General features: G+C 38.9%; 1 protein-coding gene across 2 annotated transcripts in view; it reads left to right on the top strand.

The window, feature by feature from the left end:
• The window catches only part of RAD18 (RAD18 E3 ubiquitin protein ligase), a 156,367-nt gene that overhangs the window by 60,913 nt on the left and 70,186 nt on the right, over positions 1-25,268 (top strand). For both annotated transcript variants that reach the window (XM_037019390.2, XM_073230968.1), the window contains exons 8-9: positions 8,536-8,612; positions 9,904-9,964. In XM_037019390.2, the coding sequence (XP_036875285.2) occupies positions 8,536-8,612; positions 9,904-9,964 (138 nt within the window). The remainder of the gene's footprint in view (positions 1-8,535; positions 8,613-9,903; positions 9,965-25,268) is intronic.

The raw sequence follows: 25,268 nt of genomic DNA, 5'->3' as shown, positions 1-25,268 counted from the left end.
TCCTTTTCCCTCCCTTTGCCTGAAGCCACGGGAATTTTTCTCTGATACTAATTCTAGGAATCTGGTGGAGCTCCTGAAGATAAATCTCACAATATTGTGGGCACCTCCATCACCCATGACTGGGTCCCCCTCGAGATTTTAATTCTCAGAGTTGTTCGCATTTGGCCTCCAGCAATTCGTTATAGGTATTTCCTTTCCCTGTATTATTTCCCACTCCAATTTCCATTTGTTTGTTTCTGCTAAGTTGAGCCACAACTCCCTGTATTTGCCTGTCTCAATATTGGGAGTATTGGTTTACCCCGTGTCCTACCCTCTCTTATGCATCCAAGAAGAGTTGCTGATTTTCTTGTCTGTTCAGCTTTTAACTTGTAGCGTGGAATGGCGATTTAAAAGCTCCTTCCATGTGGAACTGCAAGTTCATTTCATTTACAGAAGTCATATAATATGGGGTCTTTTATGTGACTGACTTCTTTCACTTGGCATAGTATTTTCAAGATTTATCCATGGTCAGTACTGCATTCCTTTTTTTTTTAATTGAAGTATAGTTGATACACAATCTTATTATACAGCATAGTGGTTCAACAGTTACCTACATTATTAAATCCTCACCCCAACTAGTGTAGTTGCTACCTGGCAACCTAGGAAGATGTTACAGAATCATTGGCTATATTCCCCATGCTGTACTACCATCCCTGTGACCAACTTATGTTATGATTGAGAATTCTTGTGCCCTTTTATCCCCCTCCCACCCACCCTTCCCAACCCTTCCCCCATAGTAACCAGCAGTCACTTCTCAGTGTTTATGGGTCTACTGCTATTTTGTTCATTTTTTTGTTTTGTATTTTGATTCCACAAATAAGTGAAATCATATGGTATTTGTCTTTCTCTTCCTGGCTTATTTCACTGAGCATAATACCCTCTAGATCCATCCTTGTTGTTGCAAATGGCAGGATTTCTTTCTTTTTTATGACTGAATAATAATCCATCGTGTATATGTACTACCCCTTCTTTATCCATTCTTCTCTTTGTGGACACTTAGGTTGCTTCCATATCTTGGCAGTAAACATAGCGGTGCACATGTCTTTTCAAATCGGGGATTTTGTTTTCTTTGGGTAAATTCCTGAAAGTGGAATTCCTGGGTCAAATTGTATTTCTATTCTTAGTTTTTTGAGGAACCTCCATACTGTGTTCCACAGTGGCTGTGCCGTTTTACATTCCCACCAGCAGTGGAGGAGGGTCCCCTTTACATCCTTGCCAACACTTGTTACTTCTTGTCTTTTGGATGGTGGCCATTCTGACTGGTCTGAGGTCATACCTCATTGTGGTTTTGATTTACATTTCCCTGATGATTAGTGATGTGGAGCATCTTTTCCTGGGCCTGTTGGTCCTCTGTATTTCTTATTTGGAGAAATGTCTGTCCAGGTCCTCTGCCCATTTTTTAATTGGGTTTTCTTTTTTTGCTGTTGAGTTGTATGAGTTTTGTATATATTTTGGATGTTAACCCCTTGCATTCCTTTTTATTGCCAAATACTCCATTGTGTGGCTGTGCATTTTTTTTTTTTTTTTTGCCAATTCATCAATTGATTGACATCTGGGATTTTCCACTTTTTGGCTGTTACAAATAATGCTGTGAATATACATGTACATGTTTTTGGGTAGACATAAAGTTTTCATTTCCCTTGGACATGTACTTAGGAGTAGAATTGCTGGGTTAAATGGTAACTGTATTTTAACGTTTTGAGGAACTGCTAGACTCTTTTCCAGTGTGCCTACAACATTTTACATTTCACCAGCAATGTATGAGGATTCTAGTTTCTCCACATCCTTGCTACTGTTTGTTACTCTTTTCCATTATATCCATCACATGTGTTAAGTGGTTTGTCATTGTGGTTTTGACTTGTAATACATACATTGATTGATCTTTGACTATTAAAACAGACATTCATCTTTAGCAAGGAATGTGTCTATTTCATCTAAGTTGCTGAATTTATAATTTACTATCCAGAGGTTTCTTTTTTTTTTTATAATATTCTTTCATTGCATTTTAAGGACTATGGGATCTTTGTCAGTGTCCACTCATTTTTGATATTAGAAATGTGTACTTTTTTATTTATTGATTGGTTTGTCTACACATTATCAATTTTATTGATCTTTCCAAAGAACCATCTTTCAGTTATCACCTGTTTTCTATTTCATTGAATTCCACTCTTATCCTTATTATTTTTTTCTACTTACTTAAGGCTTAATTTCATCTTCATTTTGTGGATTATTATGGTGAAGCTTAGATAATTAATTTCAGATTGTTGTTCTTTTAAGTATTTAAAAGTACAAATTTTCCTTTAAGCACTGTTTTACCTGCATCCACAATTGTTGATATGTGGTGTTTTCCTTCTTATTCAGTTAAAATATTTTCTAGTCTTTGTGATTTCATCTTTGACCCATGGTTATTTAGAAGTGTTCTCATTTTCCAACTATTTGGATATTTCCCAGATATCTTTTTGTTTATTTCTAATTTGATTTGATTGAACCATTTCTAAATGATTTCACATCTTTTACATTTACTGAGAACTGTAAATATAACTCAGCATTACATCTTCCTTGGTGTATGTTCCATAAGCACTTGAACATTTTGCTTTTTTTTGTTTACTGATCTATAAATGTTAGTTATATAAAGTTGTTTGATAGTATATGTGAGTCTTCAGCATCCTTACTGATAGTGTGTTGACTGATTCTATCAATTATTGAGAGGATTTTTGAAACTTCCAAGTGTATTTATAGATTTTCCATTTTTCCTTTCAATTTTTTCAGTTTTATTTATATTTTGAATCTCAGTAATTAGGTGAATGTGCATTTAATGTTGTTATGTCTTTTGGATTAGTTAACCTATTTATTATAAAATATTTGTCTTTGTCTCTGGTAATATCCTTGTCTCAAAATATACTTTATCTAATATGAATGAATATATCCACTGTAAATTATCTTATTTTACTTTGTTTCTTTAAACCTGTTGTGTCATAACATTTAAACTCCAGTTTATTCTAAGCAATATATGGTTTGGATTTGCTTTTTAAAATTTAAGTTGACGAGATACACCATTAAGTTGTAGGGTTTAAACCATTTTCACTTCACTTAATGTATTTGGTTGGTTTTAAGTCTACCTTCTTGATCTTTGCTTTGTATTTGTCTTACCCATTCTTTATTTTTTCTTTATTGCTCTCTTTTGGATTGAGTTTTTTTTATAGTCTTCCACTTTATCTCCACTGTTAGCTTATTAGGTAAACCTCTGCTTAATTTCTTTCAGTGATTATTCTAGAGTTGACCATATATATCATAAACTTATAGTCTACCTACAAATAATAATACACTACTTCATGAATAATGTAGGGGCCTTATGACTTCCATCATTTGTTTCATTTTGTCATAGGATTTTTCTTCTTCTGTATGTGTTTTAAACCCCATAATTCCTTGTTGCCATTTTTGCCTTAAATTGTCGATTTTCTTTTAAAGAAAATAAAAACTCAAAAAGAGAGTCTGTATGTGCCTACACATTTACCATTTCCAGTATTCTTCATTTCTTTGATCAGATCCAGGTTTCCATCTGATGTCATTTTCTTTTGGCCTGAAAAACTTTTTATAAAATATTTCTTGTGGTGCAGATGCGCTATTGAGAAGTTCCTTCAGCCTTTGTCTGTCTGAAAAAGTCTTTTGCATTTTTAAACTACTTTATTTGGAAGTAATTTAACTACTTTATTTGAACTTAGAGGAAAGTTAAAATCCCATCATAAAAAACACATACATCTCTTTACACAGATTCACCTATTAGTATTTTGCCCCATTTGCTTTATGAATTACTGTTCCTCTCTGTTTCTTGCTCTATAAATGTGTGTGTGTGTGTGTACATCTTTATGACACATACTTTTCTCTTAAACCATCTGAGAATAAGTTGTATAATCTTGACTCTTTACCCCTAAATTCTTCATTGTGTGTTTCCTAAGAAAAAGGTTATTTAATTTTATTGCTGTAGTATGGTTATCAATTCAGTGAGTTTAACTTTATTATAATACTTTTATCCATTCTGTCATCTCAACTCCATTTGCAGCAGTGAACACAATAATGGCCTTTATGGATTTTTCTTTTTGTCCAGTAGATGATGCAGTTTTGGATCACATATTGCTTTTAGTTGTAGTATCTTTTCAATCTCTTTTAATCTGGAACAATTCCTCAGCCTTTCTTTGTCTTTTATGACATTGGCATTTTAAAAGAATACAATCTTCATTGTTACCTTTTTTACCAAACAGAATATTTCTCATTTGGCTTTGCCTAATGTTCCCTTAGGATTGCATTAAAGTTGTTTATTGCTGGCCAGAATATTATGTAAGTGCTATTTTGTCCTCCTCAGAGTATCACATCCAGAGATATTTGACATCTTTGTGCCCCTGTTTTGTGGTAGCCCATTTGATGACACTGTCAATTTCTCTACTGTATGCTACTAATAAGAAATCTGTAGAGAGCTAGTTTAACACCATGTAAAAATATCCTACACCTCAGTAATATTTCACCCCTGTATTTTGCATTCTTTGGTAACTTTTACCTGAATGAATCTTTTCTGTGATAGGTACAAAATGATGATTTTCTAACTTAAGCAGTCCTTCCACATTTGCTTGTTGACGCTGTGATTTTGAAAACATGTTCTGCCTGCATGTTTTTTTCTTTGTCTGTTATCAATATGGATTCGCAGATACATAACTCATTTCCATCCTTTGTTATTTGGTGTTTATGATTTTCCAAGTTTGGCCAGTGGGATCATCTCCATGCAGATTCCTGGTCTTCGTGACCTGCCCCCATGATTATTATTATTATTTCTTACCATTTCCTTATTCCTATTATAACAATATAATACAGGTTCATAATGTGTTTCCCTGGAATTAGCCATTTCCCTGAAGAGCGTTGCTTCTTTTTATTGGGGAAACCAAGATATGGCTACCAGTTATGTTCATTGCTACTTGGTGCCTTTGCTTTATAGGCTGTTTCAGCAGATGGAGCTCAGGAATGTATGCATGCACACACATTTGCATATGTGGATGTGTAGATACATACACGTGCATGTGTGCTTATATACTCTATGCACACATGTAAATCCTTTTACACTTATATATATTAAAATCTTGAGACCATACCAATATCTCTATTTTCCATCCAACCCATAGAGTCTTTACCTTTCTGTATTCCATATTTGTATTTCCCTGTTTTCCACAGTGAGAATCCTCCCTTCCAGTAGCATCACCACATTTACTAATTTGTTCAATTCTCTATTACATCTGTCTACAATAATTTCAGAATTGTTTCATGTACATTACTGTACCACTGCAAAATAGACCTATCTGTAAGAAAGAACGTGTGATTTTTCTTTTTTCTCTACCCAGACTTCCCTCTCCCCTCCTCCCTTGCCTGGACTGAGTGTGTGTCGTTAGATGTTGTGTTCATAACTTTCCTTTTGTTTCTTTTCTCTTTTCATTGTGGTTATGTTATTTATTTGAAATGTAGTGGGGCTTATTTGTTTTACTTTGTTTCTAATTTTTGTTGTTATTTATAGTTATACCTTTGAAGTTCAAAAAAATTAACAACATAACATTTAGACTACTTTGAAAAGATGTATTTTTATAATGTACCAATTGCTGTCATAAAGCTATTACAAACAGTAGCATTTCAGGTTTCTTTTGTTTCCAGAGTGTTCATAATTGCTTGGTGAGGCATTTTTGTGATGCTAGCTTTAAAGTTCTTGTAAGATGATTCCAACATCTGAGACGTTTTGGTATTAGTATCTGTTGGCTGTCTTTTCTCATTCAAGTTGCGATTTTTCCTGCTTCTTAGTTGGTGAGTGTTTTTATTGTATCCTGGACATTTTGGGTGTAATATGAGATTCTAGTTCCTTTTTAAATACCCTTCTTTAATAGGCTGTCACCTTGTACAGATTTAGCATGGAGATCCCAGTGCCCTTCTGCAGGCTGTGGTTCTAATGATGGTTTAGTTTTTTCTGAGCCCTTCCAGTGTTACTTTGTTCTGTTTCATTTAGTTACTTCCTGGAGGCCATTTTGAAAGCCCAGTATTCTGTACTGGGGTTTAGTTCTCAAACTTTTTGGCATAATAATTCTAGACAATTTCACATGTAAATTGGTAGTGATGTGTCCAGGGTTTCCTATGCAGGTGTAAAGGTTGCTTTTCTCCATGTTTCTCCTCTTTGAGATCCTCCCTCCAATCATTAGTTAGAGGGTTGGGGTACCACCTGTTACTGCTGGGTGAGGATAGAAGTCTAGGTTCCTCACTAGGTCTCCACTAACACTGTGTTGGCAGGAGAGGAAAGCCTGTCGCTGTCCTGCTACTGCTGGGGGCCTGGGGAGGAAGTCCACAGTCCTCACTTATTCTCTGATACTGCAGAGGGCAGGCATAGGTCAGGTATTGTCTAAGCTGGGGTAGGTCAGGTCAGTTATTGTTGAAAAGGTTTCTGCTCTCCTCCTTTCACAGTCCTTTGCTTAGAGAGAACAGGTTTGTCTAGTTGTTTGTTTTCTCTCTTCTGTGCTGGTTGGTGGTTCTGCCATGCAGGCTTCACCAGCGCCTGATCTGGGATATACAGAAGAGAAAAGGAAAACCCAGGGACTCATCACTGTGCTGTTCCTCAAATACTGAGGTCCTTAGCCAGTCCATCTAATTCTGCCTTTCGGAATTCTCTTATAAGGTGTTTGTTATTTTATATCCAAGGTTAGTTATATTTAGTGGGAGAAGAATATTGAAAAATGAGAAGTGCATGTAATTCATCGTGTTTGGAATTAGAAGTTCTTGTTCATGTATTTTTAGTTTCTGTTTTAGATGTAAGCACATTTAGGGTTGTTATGTCTTACTGAATTGGTCCCTTATCATTATATAATTTTCCTCTTGATCTCTGATAACATTTTTTGTTCTGAAATCTGTTGTGCCTCATGTTAATATAGCTATTCCAAGTTTCTTTTCATCAGTATTTCCATGATACGTCTCTTTCTATACCTTTATTTTGAATTTATCTATGGTATTCTATTTAAAATGGGTTCTTTGTTGAAAGCATATAGAGTGGTCTTGTTTTTTTATCCATTCTGCATTTTCTTTTATTGGTGCTTTTAGATTTACATTTAATATATTATTGATAAGGTTGGCTTTAAACTTAATATCTTGCTAGTGGTTTTCTGTTTGTTACATTTGCTTTTTGTTCCTTTTTTGGATTGAACATTTTTTGCTGTCTTTTGGATTGAGAATTTTTTATTACATTTTATTTCTACTATTGACTTAATTTTACCTCTTTCTCAAAAGTTTTAGTGGCTGCCCTAGGGTTTGTTATGTGCACTTTTAATTAGTTACAGCCTACCTTCAAATAATATACTCTTTCACCTGTAGTAAAAGAACCTACGATGGAATATTCCCAATCTCTAATTCTTTGTGTTATTGTTGTCATGAGTTTTACATTTTTACATATGCCATTAACTCAATACATTGCTACTGTTTTTCCTCTAAACAGGCATGTTTTATAGTTACCTTCATTTTTACAATTTCTAGCACTCTTTGTATAGAAATGAGTTTCTGATTTTATGTCTTTAGCCTGAAGAATTTCCATTAACACTTTTTATAGTACAGGTCTGCTAATTAATACATTCTCTGTTTTTGTTTGTCTCAGAAGATCTTTATTCCTCACTTTTGAAAGATATTTCCATTGCTATAGAATTCTGGATTGGTAGGGTTTTTTTTCCCAACACTTTAAATTTGTCAGTCCATTGTCTTCTGGCTTGAATAGTTTTTGATGAGAAGCAAGATATATGCTTAATTTTTCCTTATGTAATATGCCACTTTTCTCTGACTGGCTTTGAGATTTTCTCTTTGCATCTGTATGTATATTATTTGTTTTTTGTATTTATCTTGCTCAATGTCCTTTGAGTTTGTTGCATTTGCTGTTTGATGTCTTTCATTATATTGGGCAAATTCTGGCTATTAAGTCTTCAAATATTTCTTCTACCTTTTTTCTTCATCTTCTGGGATTTGTATTACATGTGTACTAGGCCTTTTGTTACTGTCCTGTAGCCATTAGATACTCTTTATCTAAAAATGTAAAGTTACAAATAGTACATTGGAGTTAATCCAGTGTAAAGGGGCTATCTCTTAAGAATTGAATTCATACCAACAAAAAACTTTTCATATTCTATTGGGACTGCTCTTGTTTATACCTATGTACTCAAAGGAGAGAGCAAAATAACTATAGTCTTCTTATTTTAAAATTGTATTTGCATGTGTATGATTTCAGTGTTTTTAAGTCTTATTATTTATTTAAGTCTTACTTATGTTCTTATTTTTTAAACTTATTTTGAAATAATTTCAGACTTAGAGAAAAATTACAGAAATAGGACAGGGAGTTTATGTATATTGATCACCCAGCTTCAGTATTAATAATTTATATAGCCATAATACAGTCATCAAAACCATGTAATTAACAATGGCTATATGTCCTTATTTTAACAGCTGCAGAAATAGTTCAAGAAATTGAAAATATGGAGAAGACCAGGATGCATCTTGAAGCTAGTAAACTGAACGAAAGTGTATGTTGATGGTCTATTTCACTATCTGGGTAGGAATGAAGGAAAGAGTTGAATACCCTACTAAAATTAAAGCAAACCAGCATTAAATCTGTTCAGTGGGAAGTGTATTGGTGCACATTTAATATATTATGATTTATTTGCAGCTCATTTTGAGCACCAAATTCTATCATTTTTAGCAGTCTTCTCTCATAAAATTCAACCCAAAGTAGAGTTTATTGATGAAGTATAGTCTTTTGGGAAAGCATATGCCTGTACTTTGGGCAGGCTTGATATGGTCCTTTCTCTGTTGTTTGCATTTGATAAGCTGTTTAAACTGTGGCCCATAAGATTTTCATCTGTGACACTCGGGTGTTGAACTATATAGTCTCTAAGATCCCCTTTTAGCTCTGGCATTTGTAATTCTATGATTCTACTGGTGGAGAGATTAGGTTAACTGTAAGACTATGAGGATTGAAGATTGAGTATTGAACTTGTTGAGGGAATCAGAGTCCTAAAATTCTTCACTGTTGCCTTCCTCTAGCTTCATGGTCCAAAACTTGAGGAAAGGATACCAAAGAAGAAAATAGTCATTGTGTCCTATGACACTGGAGGAAGTATTTGGGGCTCTCCCAAGTAAACTTTTTTTCTAGACCATCGGTAATGTGGTTATAAGGAAATCAACGACCTTAGGGAAGTAAGTTTACAATCAGATAGTAGAAAACATGATATTTTCATTGACTTTATTATTACCTCTGTGCTAACTATAAGATGGAGACTGTAATGAATCATGTAAGTAGATTTGTGATATTTTAAGTCCAAGATTTTAAAAAGTAGAACTAGAAATTTAACACACTAAATCTTGTATTAATGAAATTTTTCTATAGAAAATCTAGTAGACTTGGAGAAGTTAGGTTGGAAAAGAGAGAAGGCTGGCAAAGCCTGCCTTGTTAGTGATCCACCAAAGATCTATTCAGGCTTGTAGTTTCAAGTGTTACCTGTTGTGATCATGAGTGCGAAAATTACATATGAAAATAAGAAACTTAATTGATTATATTAGTACTTGATATATTTTAATGGAATCAGTGTTGCCTTTTCTACTGATGAGAAAAAAAGTAATGAGTAAAATGTACACTAATTGTGACATTAAAGGAAAGTATACAGGAGTCACTCTTCCTAGGTCTTTATTAAACAGAGATATAAGACTATGTTCCTGTATTTGAAACACCCACATTGAGATTTTAAAGTTTTTAATATGAATTTCTATTTTTGTCATTTTTTAAAATTTTCAATTGAGTTTTTTTGATTCTTTTAGATAATGGTTTTTACAAAGGACCAGACAGAAATGGAAATAGATGAAATTCACAGTAAATACCGTAAGTTGTATATTTTCTTTACTTGCAAAGAACTTGGGTTATAGTGTTTCATCTTAACTAATTTTTAAAGTAAATTTTGTTCGATATGAACTTTTGTTGTTAATATTGCTAAAGAGACTGAATTTTAGTTGAGTATTTACTCAGACTGTGACCTTTTTTTGTAATTCTGTGCCTGCTTTTTGGTTTGTGACTAACATTCTACTCTGAGCTTATTGCTAAACACTTAGCAAATATTAATTACTTGCTTTTAAAGTATAAAATGGGATCATACTTTTATAATAATAAAATAAAATAAAATGGGATAAAATGGAAACATTCCTGACGTTCCATCCTGTCCTCAGGCCACTCAATGACAGTACCTCTGTAAAGAATTTCAGTGCTTCTATAGCTTGCAAACATGTGCCAAAAATTGTTTTCATTTTGGTAGTTATTGCCAGCTTCCCAACCTTATCACTTCCTTTTTCTTAAATGGCCTTTGCATGTATCTTGCCGAAGGCTAACACATTACTCTTTTATCAGTTAGGTAACTGTTATTCTTTGTTTGCTTTTTAGTTTAAATTTAAACTTAAAGTGCTTGACAAAGAGTAGACAGAGTATTTGTTGAATGAGGATCCCATACAGGATATATATTTTAGTTGTGCCAAGAGAATTTTGTTTTCTTCTTTTAGTTTGTAAGTTTTGAAGGGGCAGAATCAGCAATGATCTCTTTGGGGAGGGAAGGGGAAGTACACAGGCACTAGATTTAGGTGTGATGTCTAACAAAAGTAGGGAAAGGAGCCTTAGAGTATTCACGGACCACTGATGGAACAACAGAAGTCTCCGTTACTCTGTTGCTGGAAGGTAAGTGTCATGTGAGCCTCTCTGACCAACTTTAGGGAAGCCCAGGTGATTTTTCTTAACACAGAAGATAAGAGAATATCAAATGATTACTGAATGGGCAAAAATAAGACCTATAAAAATAAGGAAACCAGAAGACTTGCATGGAGATAAAGTAATTTTATCACCAAGAGGATGGCATCTAACAATTATGCCACAGTAAAAAAAAGAAAAATTTGATGAGATACAGGTAGGAAAATACATATATTCTGTTGCCTGCAACTTAAATATCTAGAAACAGTTAAGCTTCACTAAGTATCTCATGTACAATTAATTCATTTAGTCCTAAAATAAACCTCAGTATCTACTTTTCCTTTTTCTTTTTTTTAAAGAAAACTTTTCAGGTCTCCCCTTTTTTTTTTCACAAACGGGCATATTTATTGAAGGTACAGCTTAGACAGCAAAGCAGAGCCATTGCTCCGCAGGCAGAGTAGCCCAACCTCGGTGGCCTGATGGCTCTTCAAGGAAGGACAGTGAGTGTGTAAAGCAGGGGCAAAATAGTCATGATTTCACCAGGAAAGTTCTTTTTATTTGTTTGTTTATTTTTTCCCTTTTTTATTACGGTATCATTGATATACACTCTTATGAAGGTTTCACATGAAAAGCAATGTGGTTACCACATTCACCCATATTATCAAGTAGCCCCATACCCCGTTGCAGTCACTGTCCATGGGTGTAGTAAGATGCCACAGAGTCACTACTTGTCTTCTCTGTGCTGTACTGCCTTCCCCGTGACCACCCCCTACATAATGCCCCTCAATCCCCTTCTCCCTCCCCTCCCTACTTGCCCTCCCCTTTGTTAACAGCTAGTCCCCTCTTGGAGTTTGTGACTCTGCTGCTGTTTTGTTTCTTCAGTTTTGCATCGTTGTTACACTCCACAAATGAGGGAAATCATTTGGTACTTGTCTTACTCCGTTCAGGCACTTCTTAAAGCTTAAATGTTTAGCCTTATAGTTTAGTCATGATTTTCATTTAGTATTAGGCTCCAATTACACTGTTCTTCTTTTTTTTTCTTTTTTCTTTTTTGAGAGGGCATCTCTCATATTTATTGATCAAATGGTTGTTAACAACAATAAAATTCTGTATAGGGGAGTCAATGCTCAATGCACAATCATTAATCCACCCCAGCCTAATTCTCGTCAGTCTCCAATCTTCTGAAGCATAACGAACAAGTTCTTACATGGTGAACAAATTCTTACGTAGTGAATAAGTTCTTACATGGTGAATAGTACAAGGGCAGTCATCACAAAAACTTTTGGTTCTGATCACTCATTATGAACTATAAATAATCAGGTCAAATATGAATATTTGTTTGATTTTTATACTTGATTTATATGTGAATCCCACATTTCTCCCTTTATTATTATTATTATTATTATTTTTTTTTTTAAATAAAATGCTGAAGTGGTAGGTAGATGCAAGATAAAGGTAGAAAACATAGTTTAGTGTTGTAAGAGAGCAAATGTAGATGATCAGGTGTGTGCCTGTAGACTATGTGTTAATCCAAGCTAGACAAGGGCAGTAATCATCCACAGATGCAGAAGATTTCTCTCAAAACAGGTTCTAAGCCTCACCTCTGTTGATCCCCAATTTCTCACCTGATGGCCCCCCTGTGACTGTGCCTATCTTAGGTTGTTCCTCCCTTGAGGAATCTTACCCATCTCTGGCTAACCAGTCACCTTCCAGGGCCATACAGGGAAATGTAAAGTTGGTAAGTGAGAGAGAAGCCATATTGTTTGAAAAGGTTAGCTTTTTACTTCTTTGCAGATTTATGGCCTGTGGCTTCTATGCCCAGCATTTGTCTTGAGGTATCTTTACCACTTGGAGGAGTTATGATATTCGGTGAATTCGATATGAGGCACGAATTCTATTTAAGGGTTGTAATTAGGAAGGAAGAAGAAAAGCTATAGAGGTAACAGACGGAACAAAACATGGGAAGGTTGATTATTTCTTTGACATATCTTCTTGTAGAGTAACTTAAGCATGTATAGGTTTTAAACTAATTGTGCACACACATTAACATAATAAGAATACAGTTACATAACCAAAGCAGATCTATAATTCCCAGCCATCTCCAGTGAAACCAAGAAAACCAGTTAGGCACCCTAGGCATTTGTGAAAATTTGTCTATGATATAATGGATATTGTCCAACTGTACTTGAACAGTCTGAGAGAAATCAGACAAATTAAAACAACCCATTCCTGGGAACCGTTCACATCCCATATGTTCTTTTAACAGTAGATAGTCTGCATTTGTAAGATTTTGGAGTGCTACAACTTACACTTCTCCTAATTCTTGGTTGAGTTCCAACAGTATAGACCCAGTCGAATTTGTTGTTTTACTGTATGCACAGGCCAGCTTAGATATCTCCTTCTTCATTCCAATGGCAAGTCCAGGAACCGGTGGGATGAATGAAGCTACAACTGCAGCATTGCCTGGTTTTTTTTGAGGTTTTTTGATGATCATCTTCTGGTATGAGTCTTCCAGACAGTGCTGATGTTGGAAGTTCTTCTTCATATCGTATCTTAGTTCATTTTCTGGGTAACCAAATTAGGCTTTGATCCTCTGTATAAACACAAACAGACCCTTTGCCCACACTTTGATATGCCCTTTATACCATTGTGTAGAACTCATTGGAGGTCACCACACAAGAACTGCTTTTTTTTTTTTTTTAAGAGAAAGGAATATTATCAGAAAAGTGTACATCCATAGCCGATCATCTGACACCCTTTAAGTGATCAAAATTAAGGATATTTAAAGCATGCATTAATCGTTGATTTACAGTTAGTTTTATCCTATCAGGGAGTAATCCCCCTTCTCTTTCTTTCTTTCTTTTTTTTTAAATTTAATCTACACTTACATGAAGAATATTATGTTTACTGGGCTCTCCCCTATACCAGGTCCCCCCTATAAACCCCTTTACAGTCACTGTCCATCAGCATAGCAAAATGTTGTAGAATCACTACTTGTCTTCTCTGTGTTGTACAGCCCTCCCCTTTCTCCCACCTCCCCCATGCATGCTAATCTTAATACCCCTCTTCGTCTCCCCCCCTTCCTTATCCCTCCCTACCCACCCATCCTCCCCAGTCCCTTTCCCTTTGGTACCTGTTAGTCCATTCTTGGGTTCTGTGATTCTGCTGCTGTTTTGTTCCTTCAGTTTTTCCTTTGTTCTTATACTCCACAGATGAGTGAAATCATTTGGTATTTCTCTTTCTCTGCTTGACTTATTTCACTGAGCATAATACCCTCCAGGTCCATCCATGTTGCTGCAAATGGTAGGATTTGCCCTCTTCTTATGGCTGAGTAGTATTCCATTGCGTATATCTACCACATCGTCTTTATCCATTCATCTACCGATGGACATTTGGGTTGCTTCCAGTTCTTGGCTATTGTAAATAGTGCTGCGATAAACATAGGGGTGCATCTGTCTTTCTCAAACTTGATTGCTGCATTCTTAGGGTAAATTCCTAGGAGTGGAATTCCTGGGTCAAATGGTAAGTCTGTTCTGAGCATTTTGATGAAGCTCCATACTGCTTTCCACAATGGTTGAACTAATTTACATTCCCACCAGCAGTGTAGGAGGGTTCCCCTTTCTCCACAGCCTCGCCAACATTTGTTGTTGTTTGTCTTTTGGATGGCAGCTATCCTTACTGGTGTGAGGTGATACCTCATTGTAGTTTTAATTTGCATTTCTCTGATAATTAGTGATGTGGAGCATCTTTTCATGTGTCTGTTGGCCATCTGTATTTCTTTTTTGGAGAACTGTCTTTTCAGTTCCTCTGCCCATTTTTTAATTGGATTATTTGATTTTTGTTTGTTGAGGCGTGTGAGCTCTTTATATATTTTGGATGTCAAGTCTTTATCGCATCTGTCATTTATAAATATATTCTCCCATACTGTAGGGTTCCTTTTTGTTCTATTGATGGTGTCTTCTGCTGTACAGAAGCTTTTCAGCTTAATATAGTCCCACTTATTCATTTTTGCTGTTGTTTTCCTTTGCCTGGGGAGATATGTTCAAGAAGAGGTCACTCATGTTTATGTCTAAGAGGTTTTTGCCTATGTTTTTTTCCATGAGTTTAATGGTTTCATGACTTAAATTCAGGTCTTTGATCCATTTTGAATTTACTTTTGTATATGGGGTTAGACAATGGTCCAGTTTCATTCTCCTACATGTAGCTGTCCAGTTTTGCCAGCACCATCTGTTGAAGAGACTGTCATTTCGCCATTGTATGTCCATCGCTCCTTTATCAAATATTAATTGACCATATATATTTGGGTTAATGTCTGGAGTCTCTGGTCTGTTCCACTGGTCTGTGGCTCTGTTCTTGTGCCAGTACCAAATTGTCTTGATGACTATGGCTTTGTAGTAGAGCTTGAAGTTGGGGAGTGAGATCCCCCCTACTTTATTCTTCTTTCTCAGGATTGCTTTGGCTATTCGGGGTCTTTGGTGTTTCCATATGAATTTTTGAATTATTTGTTCCAGTTCATTGAAGAATGTTGCTGGTAATTTGATAGGGATTGCATCAAATCTGTATATTGCTTTGGGCAGGATGGCCATTTTGATGATATTAATTCTTCCTATCCATGAGCATGGGATGCGTTTCCATTTGTTAATGTCCCCTTTAATTTCTCGTAAGAGTGACTTGTAGTTTTCAGAGTATAGGTCATTCACTTCTTTGGTTAGATTTATTCCTAGGTATTTTATTCTTTTTGATGCTATTGTGAATGGAATTGTTTTCCTGATTTCTCTTTCTATTGGTTCTTTGTTAGTGTATAGGAAAGCTACAGATTTCTGTGTGTTAATTTTGTATCCTGCAACTTTGCTGTATTCTGATATCAGTTCTAGTAGTTTTGGGGTGGAGTCTTTAGGGTTTTTTATGTACAATATCATGTCATCTTCAAATAGTGACAGTTTAACTTCCTCTTTACCAATCTAGATTCTTTGTATTTCTTTGTTCTGTCTGATTGCCATGGCTAGGACCTCCAGTACTATGTTAAATAGCAGTGGGGAGAGTGGGCATCCCTGTCTAGTTCCCGATCTCAGAGGGAAAGCTTTCAGCTTCTCGCTGTTCAATATAATGTTGGCTGTGGGTTTATGACATATGGCCTTTATTATGTTGAGGTACTTGCCCTCTATTCCCATTTTGCTGAGAGTTTTTATCATGAATGGATGTTGAATTTTGTCAAATGCTTTTTCAGCATCTATGGAGATGATTATGTGGTTTTTGTCTTTCTTTTTGTTGATGTGGTAGATGATGTTGATGGATTTTCGAATGTTGTACCATTCTTGCATCCCTGGGATGAATCCCACTTGGTCATGGTGTATGATCCTTTTGATATACTGTTGAATTCGGTTTGCTAATATTTTATTAAGTATTTTTGCATCTACATTCATCAGGGATATTGGTCTGTAATTTTCTTTTTTGGTGGGGTCTTAGCCTGGTTTTGGTATTAGGGTGATGTTGGCTTCATAGAATGAGTTTGGGAGTATTCCCTCCTCTTCTATTTTTTGGAAAACTTTAAGGAGAATGGGTATTATGTCTTCTCTGTGTGTCTGATAAAATTCCGAGGTAAATCTGCCTGGCCCGGGTGCTTTGTTCTTGGGTAGTTTTTTGAGTACCGTTTCAATTTCTTTGCTCGTAATTGGTTTGTTTAACATTTGTGTTTCTTCCTTGGTCAGTCTTGGGAGGTTGTATTTTTCTAGGAAGTTGTCCATTTCTTCTAGGTTTTCCAGCTTGTTGGCATATAGGTTTTCATAGTAGTCTTTAGTAATTCTTTGTATTTCTGTGGAGTCTGTCGTGATTTTTCCATTCTCATTTCTGATTCTGTTGTTTTGTGTTGATTCTCTTTTTCTCTTAATAAGTTTGGATAGAGGCTTATCTATTTTGTTTATTTTCTCAAAGAACCAGCTCTTGGTTTCCTTGATTTTTGCTATTGTTTTATTCTTCTCAATTTTGTTTATTTCTTCTCTGGTCTTTATTATGTCCCTCCTTCTGCTGACTTTAGGCTTCACTTGTTCTTCTTTTTCCAATTTCGATAATTGTGACGTTAGACTATTCATTTGGGATTGTTCTTCCTTCAAGTTTGCCTGGATCACTATATACTTTCCTCTTAGGACTGCTTTCGCTGCGTCCCACAGAAGTTGGGGCTTTGTGTTGTTGTTGTCATTTGTTTCTATATATTCCTTTACACTGTTCTTCTTTTAAGCATTTTATTAATGTTATACATGCATGCAGTTTAAAATAAATCACATATTTCTATAAGGCTTATTAGAAAAAAAGTCTCTTGTCCCCTTCTCCATGAACCTGTCTTTATTCCCATTCCCTAGAAGTAACAACTGTCAACGCTTTTGGGTTTTGTTTTGGTAATTTCCTTAATTTTTATTAAAAAACAAACAAACCTCGAACCCTGCTTTTTGCTGTTTCTTGAATTTTACATTTTAACTGTTGATGTCGTAATATGAAAAATGAAGATTAGCTCTTCTATACATGCTGACTCCTACCTTTGTCTCCCTCCTGTCTTCTGAATATTACATCATAACTTTTTGTAAGGTCAATATTTAGTTAGAGACATTGTTTACAGTTTGAGCTAGGCCATATATATACTATAGTTACAAAGTATAGCAGAATATGCCAACCCCAAAATATGATACCCCCAAAATATAACATAAGGATTATTTTGAGCTGAAGGCAATTGAAAGAAGGAAATACAAGAGAACTTTCTTCCCTTCCCATTTGCCTAAAAGTAGGACATAAAGGTGTCTGTTCTCCATCCCTCTCTATCCCTGGGGTAAGTTAATCTTCCTATCAATGGAGAAGACACTGACTTAACTCTGTATAATGAACCTTAGTCTTGTTTACTGTACTTGTCCCGATCACCCCTGTAAAACTGGCTTCCCAACACCTTTGTTTTCTTTTTCAAGCTAGTGTTCTGAGCCACTTTTGAGAGTTACTCATTTTTCTCTGCATATCTCCATGTATACATGAAGTATACGTGGTAATCAACAAACATCTCTTTGTTTTTCCCTTATTAATCTGTCTTTTGTTATGGGGTCCCCAACCAAGAACTAAGAAGGTTAGAGGGAAAATTGTTTTTTCTTCCCCTACTGCTATAATTAAGGAAAACATTCTATTTTTCCTCTTAGTAATTTTCTTTTATTGGCTTTTCTATTTATGTACTGTTAATTTGTGTCCAGACTGTCCACCAGACATGTAAATCACATTTTAATATGTTTAAGCACACTGATTGTTTAGCAACTCCAGTATTTGCTCAGGAACATCTTGCCTGAAGCGACTGCCAGCCTCTGCTGTCCTGTTCTAGTTTACTCTGGTGGTTTCTTGGGCCTCATCCATGGCTGCTATCCTGGAGTTCCCTTTCACCAACATTCTGGGGATTCTGCTCTCTTCCCTCTTGCATTACTTCACTTATTTCAGAATCCAAGTCTGCCTTTTCTCTTTCCTTGTTTTGATGGAGTATGTTTCCTAGGAAACTCACTGAGAAAAAGGATATATGGAAGAATATTTGAATATTTTGAGACCGCACATAACTGGAAATATTGCCTTTACCTTTGATTGGTTATTTGGTTAGGTATAGAATTTTAGTTTGGAAAAGTTTTGCCAAATTTTGATGGTATTTTTCCATTACCTTCTGCCTTTCAGGGTTGTTGTTGATACCTGTCTTGCTATTCTGGTTCTTTATCCTTCATATATGACATTTTTTTTTCCCTTCTCTCACCTACCCATGTTCAGTTCATTATCATGTTCCATGTTCTGTCAATCTATGTCTTCTAAATATATCCTGATTCTGTATACTGCTTATCTTTGTCACTGTCCTAGTAAAATTGCTTCCTAAGTAGTCATTCCCCATCTACTCTTAACCTTCCCTATCCATTGATACTCAGAAGCCAAAACTGTCTTTGAGAATTGGTAAGTCTTTTGATCATGCATAGGGCTTCTCCCTATGTCTCTTTATATTGTCTTCCCCCATACATGTCCTTGTCCCTTATATAAGCACACCAGTCATATTAGATTAGGGATCACTCTAATGACCTCATGTTTAAGTTGATTACCTCTGTAAAACCCTTTCTCCAAAGAAGGTCACATTCTCAGGCACAGAGGGTTAGACTTCAACATATGAGATTTGAGGAGACACAGTTCAGCCTATAACCATATTTAACAATATTTTTTTTCCTTATGAAACTGAAAGTTCTACAATAGAGGAAATGCTCCTGTCTTAGGTGCTGCTGTAACCCCAGGATCTTGTGCATAGTTTGGATTCACTACATTTTTGACCAAGTGAATGAATAGATGAAGACGGGAGTTTTTAAAAATGAAGTTTTTATCAGAGTCTATCAAACCTATAAAAAATATGCTAAGAGAATTAAACATTTTTCTACATCTTTCACTATTCTATTTTATTTTAGAGAAGAAATAGTGAAACTTAGATTTGTCCTCCAAGCTAAGGGGTATCAGCCCCAGGTGTTAGCCATGCTTAGCTACCTCATGTCTTCTTCTCATTTATGCTTTGTCACTTTTCAAAAGAAAAGACAGGCAGAAAATCGTAGTTGTTGAATGTATTTTATATCATGAGTTCCATAGATGTTGTTTTATTAATCCTTCTGGATGAAAGGAAAGGAGCGACACACAGCAGCAATTCACCGGAGAGTTCTGCTTTATTAGGGAAAGGTGCTGGGTTATATAGGAAGGGGCATGGGGTGATTGTGGTGTTACTTCTACGGGGCTGTTGGCTGTTGGCTAGGTGCTGGGATTGAGAGGGGGGTGAGAGGTGATTGGGCTTCAGGTGGCGCCGGCGGGAACTGAGGACCCCGAAGAGAAGCCGGAAGTTTGCCATCTTACTCGTAGGGACCCTTCATTCCCCCCTTTCTCCTCTATGGGTTTGTGGACGTTGCTTTCTCTCTGGCTGCTTCCTGCTGAACAGGGGCGGAGAAGGGAGTGAGGGTTTGAGGATTGGGAGGAAAGGGTTGATAGGACTCCCCGCAGTAAGGAGGAGTAGATGTGGACTTCTTCAGGTTGGAAATCAATGAAGGTTCCCTGTAACCATAGGTTGAGGACCTGTTGATTCCAATGGTGCCAAGAGGATATGGGTGTCAGGAGCCAGGCGTCTGCGGCCATTGTTTCCAGGAACAGTTTCCAGCGGAGAGCGGGGTCCATCTCAGCATGTGGTGAGGAGGTCACGTGAGGGTGAGGGATCTTCTGTGTCCAGAAGCTGGTAGTTCCTGAGTAAAAGCTGGTTGAAAGCTTGATTAGAGATTTTTCCGACTTGGGATTTGATGAACTTTATTATACAGGGTAAGAAGAGACAGACGAGAAGAATGACTATTATGGGGCCTGCAATGGGCCAGAGCCAGGTGAGGAGGGGGTTTGTTAGTATTGAAGAGAATGGGTTGGAATTGGAAGCAGAGTGGAGGCTGGAGGCAAGGTCGGTGAGTTTGGTGATGTCAGTTTCTACAATGCCGGATTCGTTGATGTAATAGCAGCACTCTTCTCAGAGGAAGACGCAGGTGCCGCCCTTCTCGGCTGTAAGCAGATCTAGGGCCCGCCGGTTTTGAAGGGTGACTTTAGCTAGCGAAGTGACCTGTCTTTGGAGAGAGGCTAGGGAATCGGCAGTGGATGTCAGGGCTCCCTCAAGTTTGGCGTTGAGATCTCTAACTGCCCATAGAGAGTGACCTAAGGCTCCTCCCGAAAACCCCACCCCAATGGCTGAGGTGATTAAAGAGATACCGACCATGATGGGAAGGAAAGCAGCCCTTTTTGTGCGCGAGTGCAAGGGAGGTTGGAGCTCAAGGAATTCTGCCATGCTGTAAAGTGTAAGCTGTGGGATTAGGGTGACGAGAATGCAGGGTGTATCGGAGTTGAGAGGTAGTGAGTTGAAAAGACTGCCATTACACCAAAAGAAGTGTCCCGGTTGTGTAAAAGTCTTAGAGCCGGAGGTAGGGGTGTCGATAGAGAGGCAGTGAAGTGCACTGGAGGGGGGTGGAGTTGGGCCTACACAGTGGTGGATGGTGAGATTATCTGCGTATTCTGGTTCCCATAGGGGTATGTCTGCCAGGGGACAGAGGGGTTGTCTGTCTGCATGGAAAGAGTAGTTGGAAATATTGAGGGGCATGGCGGCCAGCAGTGGGCGCTGTAGTGATGCACACAAGAAACAATTGGCAGTGTTGAGGGTGTGGTTGAGAAAGATGGTGGTGTCCTGAATGAGCTGTAACCAAGAGTAGGAGGAATAAGAAGATGAAGAGGTGCCATCAAGAGTTTGGATAATGACTTTCTCGAATGTCTGATATCTGATGCAACTTGAGAGATCTGGGAGTGAGAGGGAACATACTCTCGAGAGATATGAAGGGTACCGTGGGGGGTCGAGGACCCCTTGTAGTAAACTGAGGCTGTTACTCCAGCAGCCCATCGAGAGTCCCAGGGATCTGGGATTGATAAGGAGAATGAGCCGTTGGGATATTTCATGAAACGGTTGGAGGAGTAATACTGTGGGTACTGGAAGTCACCCATGTAGTGAATGGTGCAAGACCAGTAGGGGCATCCCCCGTAGGTGTCTTGCCATTGCCTGCAATAGGCTTGTCTTTGGTCATAGAGGAAGCAGAGGTAGGGAGAATAAAGGTAGCTGTAAATGAATACTTCGGTGGAGGGAGGAAAGTGGAGGTACAAAGGCTCAGAGCAGCCTTTCAGAGGGCAGTCTGATGTGGCAATGAGGGCAGTAACTTTTGTTTGATGCTGTGTGTAAGTCTGCTTGACTTTGAATCGCCATACAAAGGAGGGTGGGGCGGCAGGGAAGACAATAGGAATGAGGGAAAAAAGCGAGAGAGCAGTAAAGGAGGAAAAAGTCATGATCCGGGTATGGATGGCAAAGCGGGTGCACGGGAGATGCGGAGCTTCAAGTGATCAGAGGGATGAGGCGTGGTAGAGTAGACAGCGTCTTGGGCTGTATCCGAAGGACTCTGGATTGTGACTGATGGGTCTTGGGTGTCCAGAGAAGGTGGGTCTTGGGTATTTGGTTTCAACCTGGAGATATGAATCCAAGGGGTGACAGAGTTATCAGGCAGTGAGAGCTTGGCGGCCGAGGGGGTGCAGAGAATAACTGTGTGTGGACCTTCCCATTTCGGGGTGAGAGAGGGCCGATCCTCTGGTGGCTTATAAAACACTAGTTGGCCGGGCTGTAAGACAGGAGGATTTTGGGAGGCGGATGGATCAGGAAGGAGCCAATCCTGATATTTCCACAATTCAGTGCGCAGGAGAGAGAGTAGTGGAAGGGCTATATTGGGAGGAATTGGTCCTTTGTGGGAAGGGAGCCCCGGGGGTAGAATCGGGCGGCTGTACATGATCTCAAAGGGCGACAAGAAGGAAGGTTTCTTTGGGAGGGCTCGAATGCGGAGTAGAGCTAAGGGAAGTAAGCGAACCCAGTCAAGGTGTAGTTCTAGAGATAGTTTGGTCAGGATGTCTTTTAGAGTCCTATTGGCTCTTTCTACTTTTCCCGAAGCTTGTGGTCGATAAGGACAATGTAAATGCCAGGGGAGCGAGAGCGACTTGGAGAGGTTCTGGATAATTTGGGCAGTGAACTCAGGGCCGTTATCTGATTGGAGGGAAGTGGACATCCCGAACTTAGGAAAGATCTGGGTGAGGAGGATAGAGGCAACTACGGACGCTCGTTTGTTAGTGGTGGGGAAAGCTTCGACCCATCCTGAAAATGTATCTACTAGCACGAGTAGGTATCTGGTACGTCGTACAGGGGGCATGTTAGTGAAGTCTATTTGCCAATCTGCAGTGGGGACATTACCCCTTTCTTGATGAGCCGGGAAGGGTCGGGCTTTGAGGGGGTTATTAGGGTTAGTGCGTTGGCAGATGGTGCACTTGCAGGTGATTTGGTTAAGTAGGGTTTTGTCTTCAGGAGAGAGAGGAAAAAAGATTGTAAAAAATGGATCAAGGATTGGGGGCTGGGATGGAACAGGTCATCTAAGAGGCGGAAGAGAGACTCTTTGTCCTGAGAGCAGAGGGCGTCTTGTGATAAGGCTAAAACTGCAAGGGCAGATGGATTGTTGTCTGGTGCGTTTTCTGATAGGGCAACTGACCGGGCTACCCTGTCGGCTTTGTTGTTACCTCTTGCAATGGGGGACTCATCTTTTTGATGTGATTTGCAGTGGACTATGCCTAGTCGGTGTGGGAGTTGTGAAGCCTCTAGAAGTTTAGTAATTAAGGCTGAATTAGTTATGGAATTCCCTTTTGTGGTGAGGAGGCCTCATTCTTTCCATACTGCCGCGTGGGACAAGAGAATATGGAATACGTACTTGGAGTCAGTGTACAATGTGAGAGACTTGTCCCGGGCCAGAGTGCAAGCTCTGGTGGCTGCGATGAGTTCAGCCTGCTGATTGGTTGTACCAGGGGGTAGGGCTCGTGCCTCAATGACATCTTCGAGGGAGACTACTGCATATCCTGAGTAGTGGGTGCCCTCATGTTTAAAGGAGGACCCATCAGTAAACCAGATGAGGTCGGAGTGTGAGAGGGCTCCTTCAGAGATCGTGGAGTGGCACGGAAGGAAGTTGTGAAGGGCTTCCAGGCAGTCATGCGAGGGAGTATGAGGAGAGTAGGGCAGAGGAAGAAGAGTGGCCGGATTCAGGGGCGGGCAGGGGAGGAAAGAAATGTTTGGATTTTGGAGGAAAGAGGACAGTAAGGTCAGGAGTCTGGAGGGAGGGTCTGTAAACTTTTGTAGGTTAAGAGATCTTTTAGGTGATGTGGGGACAGAATGGTAAGGGGCGCTCTGAATGTTAGTTTATGAGCTTCTTTCTGCAAGAGCTGTCCGGCGGCTAATGCCCGTAGGCAGGGGGCCCATCACCAAACTGTGGGGTCTAATTGCTTGGAGAGATAAGCTACTGGGGCAAAGGATGGGCCATAATATTGGCCTAGGACTCCTAGAGCTTGACTGGACCTCTCATGAATGTATAATGAGAAGGGTTTTGACAAATCAGGGAGATGGAGAGCTGGAGCTTCTACAAGGGCTTGACGGAGCTTAATGAAGGAGTATCGGGGTGAGGATGATAATGGTTCTTCAGGGGGGCCCTTGCTGAGGTCGTATAGGGGTCTTGCCAACAGGGAGAAGTTAGGGATCCACGCTCTAAAATACCCAGCCAGGTCTAGAACGGAAAGGATTTCTGTCTTGGTTTTGGGAACGGGCAGGTCAGAGAGGAGTCGTTTTCTGTTTAAGGTAATGGACTTTCTTTGTTGAGACAGAAGGAATCCAAGGTAAGTGACAGAAGGGGAAGAGATTTGAGCTTTGACAGGGGATACTCCATAACCTCTGGAAGCTATAAGGTTAAGTAGAGACGCAGTGTCAAGTTGAGACTGTTCCCACGAGGGACTGCAGAGTAGAAGATTATCTACATATTGTAATAAAGTGGACTCGGGGTGATCATGGTGAAACTGTTTGAGGTCTTGAGCTAGGACTTGTCCAAAAATATGGGGACTATCTCGGAAGCCTTGTGGTAAAACTGTCCAAGTAAGTTGTACAGAATGTCTGGTGTATGGGTCTGTCCAGGTGAAGGCAAAAAAATCTTGGGAGGAGGGGTCTAGAGGGATAGAAAAAAATGCGTCCTTGAGATCTAGGACTGAGAAGTGAGATGTGGAAGCAGGGATCTGCAATAAAAGGGTGTATGGATTTGGAACTAAGGGATGGATAGGGACAACGGCTATGTTGATGAGGCGAAGGTCTTGAACAAGGCGGAAAGATCCGTTGTTTTTTTTAACAGCTAATATGGGGGTATTAAATGGGGAGTGAGTGGGTCTGATGTAGTTTTTGTTTAAGAGATCTTGAATGATGGGTTGGAGGCCTATGAGGGCTGAAGTGGTTAGGGGGTATTGGGCCTGACAGATATACTGAGAGGGGTCACGTAATTTGATAGAGGCAGGGGTACAAAGGGCCATGGAGTGGATTGTAATGTCCCAAACTTTGGGATTTACAGGGTGTATAAGGGCGAAACCGGAGCTTTCATTGGGTAGAGGGGGGTTGTCGGCTATGAGGGCTACTGGAGTACAGAAAGGGAGTACTGGGGGCTGTGGGATTGGATATAGTTATGGAAACGTGGAGGAGGGAAAGGATGTCTCGTCCTAGTAAAGGGATGGGACACTGGGGCATAACTAGGAAGGAGTGGGAGAAAGGTATGGGACTGTCTAGGATTGTGCATAAAAGGGGGGTGGGTTTTAATGGGAAAATCTGTTTACCTCCTACCCCGACTATAGGAGTAATGGCTGGCGTGGTAGGGCCCCAGTATTCTCGCAAGACTGAGAAGGTGGCTCCTGTATCTAGGAGGAAGGAGATGGGGCGACAGTCTACTGTTAAAGTAACCCTGGGCTCCTGTTTGGTGATGGAAATGGTCGGGCGAGAAGCCCCCAGGCCCCATCAATCTTCTTC

The sequence above is a fragment of the Manis javanica genome, chromosome 3, assembly GCF_040802235.1.
Source record: "Manis javanica isolate MJ-LG chromosome 3, MJ_LKY, whole genome shotgun sequence".
NCBI lineage: Eukaryota > Metazoa > Chordata > Mammalia > Pholidota > Manidae > Manis > Manis javanica.
The sequence above is the reverse complement of the archived record's forward strand: the minus strand, read 5'-3'. Positions and strand labels throughout refer to the sequence as shown.